General features: G+C 41.5%; 1 protein-coding gene across 1 annotated transcript in view; it reads right to left on the bottom strand.

Annotated features, from left to right (window-relative positions):
- Positions 1-2,091: 2,091 nt before the first annotated feature.
- LOC105564251 (protein cornichon homolog 4) overlaps positions 2,092-3,469 on the bottom strand; it is a 3,422-nt gene continuing 2,044 nt past the window's right edge. The window contains exons 2-4 of the mRNA XM_012016490.1: positions 3,265-3,333; positions 2,939-3,192; positions 2,092-2,800 (exon numbers count right to left, since the gene is read on the bottom strand). Coding sequence (XP_011871880.1) covers positions 2,734-2,800; positions 2,939-3,192; positions 3,265-3,333 — 390 coding nt within the window. The 3' untranslated portion in view covers positions 2,092-2,733. The remainder of the gene's footprint in view (positions 2,801-2,938; positions 3,193-3,264; positions 3,334-3,469) is intronic.

The following is a 3,469-nucleotide window of genomic DNA, read 5'->3' as shown; positions in this document are numbered from 1 at the left end:
GACAAACTTGCACAGGTGCAGAAGCATATGCATAAAAATATTGATTGGTCCGTTTCCTTAAGCGTGTATTTATGGTCCAATCAGATTCCTTATGCATACGTTTATGCGTTATGCAAGTTTGTCTAGACTAAGGGAAAACATCTTGTACGTCACCTAATAAGAATATTCTTCAATGTCGCCAGCAGTAATTAACAACGTCAGCGTTTCCTTGACCGTATCCGGCATTTTTAATAATACAAACAATTTATTGCGAAAAATATTACTCATAAATTCGACCACTGAGGCATGTAGGTTGGTGAGACGCCCGCCTAGAGTGTAGGGAAGTCCAGGTTCAAACCCTGGCTGAGATAATATTTTTCGCCATAAATTTTCTGTGTTATTAAAAATGTCGGATATGACCGAGAAAACACTGATCTTGTATGCCAATTCAATCTTAGCATAAAGCATCCTTGCTCTAAGAGACTACGCGAGAGGTTTTTCTTTATAGTTTCAAGCTTGGTATTTATAAGATATTTTTTTGTTAGGGATTTAAAAGCATCAAAAGAATGAAGACTTTCATCTAGAAAAATCTGAGAAAATGACCCCCAAAATTTAGTTTTCAATTTTTTCAAATTAAGGCATTTTTCCTTAGCAGGATAGTAATCCAATTCGAATAAAATTTTTTCATTTTTCTAAATTTCAATACGCGAGTAGTTTGTAATTTCATGAAATCGCCATGTCTCTTATTTCACAGAGTCGATCGGTTTTAGAGACTCGTATGTACAAGAGAGATCTCTCCTTACGAGATTTTTCTCTGGGTATCGAATTTAAACGCTACTTACACCCGTGACATAGATAAAGGAGAGAAATCCCTTCTTACACTTGTCGCCTTTAAACGACCCCGAATCTCACGATTACCAAAGATTACAGTCCTGACATATAGAAACTTTTCTGGAACTTTACAGGAAATTTCTCAAAATTAATCGACAGCGATTCGAATCCATTCTCCGTTCATTCTTTTCCAAATTCAGAGGTTTCCCCGACACTAAAAAAAGAAAGCACTCTCCCTTCGGTTTCGTCTTTCTGGAATTGTTAATCTTTCTGCCGCGGAAAAGGCACGGTTGTTGCGGTATAACGCTCTTCCGTCCCTCTTCCGTTCTCGCGCAAAAAGTGCGACCGCGGACAGAGAACACGGAAGGCTGCTACGCGCGCGAGAGAGGCAAAGAGATTGACCAAACGAGCGTTAACGAGGGCGCGAACAGCGTCGAGAGTTAACGGCACCGGAGGGGTTTGCACGACCCGCTTCGATTATTATCCCCTCGGATACATACGCGCGGGGATCGATTTGCGGTTCTCCGTTCCGCAAATTCCGGGATCCCGCCGCGCGGGGCATCGCGGCGCATCGATTTTGCATTAGTTCCGAGCAATTTGCGCGACGACGCAGCGACGCGGCGGTGAGAATTAAATGGACTCCCGGCCGGCTCGGTTGACCGACTCTCCCTCCAGCCGAGGGTGCGATTTTTCGGGGAATGCGAAATGAAAAAATCCGCGCACGACACGCGCACACACAAACACACACGTCGATATATACATGTACACAATTTATACATATATATACGTCGTAGGCAACAGCTATGTATAATAGATTGCGCTTTGAATTCGATCTAAAAATAAGCGCCGCCCTTCCACGATGAAGGGAGGATGGACTAATCACCTTCACCGCGCCCATTAAATCGATCCAATCTCATCCGACTGCCATTAAACCTGAGTCAACTTGACATGGCAAACACGCGAAATAGAACGGCAATGACGACGGCGGGTCTCGTGTTCCCGTGTACTCTTTCTCGCGTCTGCGATAGCGTCTCTTATCGCCGACTCGGGGTTCATTTCAACGGAGGCGGTCGATAAGAGAAGCCGCGTGATGTAACGCAATCGAAAAATCGCAGGTCGCGGCTCGACTCCCCTAAAAAATATATATACACTTTACAGATCGTCGCATTTGAAGGGGGAGAGGGGTGATAGAGAAAACTCCTCGACGGCCTGAGCCTTCGTGGCAGGATTTTCTCACTCGAGTAAAGTATCCCTGCGTTTAGATCAAAATATAATAAAATGTAATATTAAAATATGACGATTGTATTGCTGCCCTTAAACATGCAATCCCTGCTGTGATACAGACTTTCGTTCTTACTTCTTTAGGACTAGAAACTTACGATCGCTCGCGCGCGTTACGCGCGAACGGACACGATGATATATTTGGTATTTCGTCTGGCATTCACACGGTTCCCATTTATTTCGTTAAACCTTAACGCGATCAACAGTCCGAGGCCTTCAAATCAGGGGAGTTATCAAAAGTGTTGGGTAAACGAGCGAAAAATATTTATCTCAAATTGCTGCCTTGAAATAAATGGAAACCGTTAAGGATAACAGATCGTTCGAAAGTAGTACGCGTGTCCAGCTGGATACTTAAACAATGGATATAATAAAAAAAGAGAGAATCAATAAACAATACTTATTTAAAGAACGTGATGTGCCGTGAATCGGATATATGGAATTAAAATATTCTTATATATCATTAGAATATGTATAACATGATCGCACAATTCTAATATATATATACATATATATTCTTATGCTATATATATTAGAATATATTGTTAGAGTATAACGACATAATATCGTTAGAATATGAGATAACGTAAACAAGATATATAAAAGGGGTTTCTTTGCCTTATCGTTAGTCTCTCTCTCGACATCTTACAATTCTATTATGGTGTCGTCGTTTCTGTTGATTGGATCTCCCTTGAGCAAAGCCACAATCATGCTGAGGAAAAAAAATACACGCGTATATACACAACTCTTCTGTTTTTCTTTTGCCATGTAAAGGCCCGCGTCCACGATGCTAGAACTCGGACCAAGTTCCAGCATCGTGGACACGTTAAGATAAAGTATCTGCACCTACCAATAGAGATAAATGAAAAAGAACACGAGGCAATATCCGAGATGAATCATGCAATCGCGCGTATATCTCTTCAGCTGGCTGCGATTGTGAATCTCCGTGGGATCGTAAACCCCCATGTTGCCACTGGGAACGCTAAAGTATTCGTAAAACAACCATATCGTCATCGGTACGTTCACCAGCGTTAATATCAACTGTCCGTGTATCAACAGAAGGAACACCAGAAACGTGTGTGCTATTAACTTTGGCAACACTCCCTGCAAACGAAAATTGACGACAAATAATTTAATATCACGCATAATGAAAAATGTGCATGCGACGTATCATACCATATTCAATTTGGAACAACATTCTTGCGCATTCAGGTAATCGCACTCAAGATCCGACAGCGTTATAATCTTCACATCTCGGTTAAGGACAATAACAATTTATTCATAACAACAATTAGCAATACTTATTATAAATCCTCTTTTATCGATAAAAGCGCCTCTAAAAGTGGCTTCTAGCTACTTTATTAGCCACTTTTAGTGGCGC

The sequence above is a fragment of the Vollenhovia emeryi genome, unplaced genomic scaffold (assembly GCF_000949405.1).
Source record: "Vollenhovia emeryi isolate VEMERY1.0 unplaced genomic scaffold, V.emery_V1.0 DF939167.1, whole genome shotgun sequence".
Lineage (NCBI taxonomy): Eukaryota > Metazoa > Arthropoda > Insecta > Hymenoptera > Formicidae > Vollenhovia > Vollenhovia emeryi.
The sequence above is the reverse complement of the archived record's forward strand: the minus strand, read 5'-3'. Positions and strand labels throughout refer to the sequence as shown.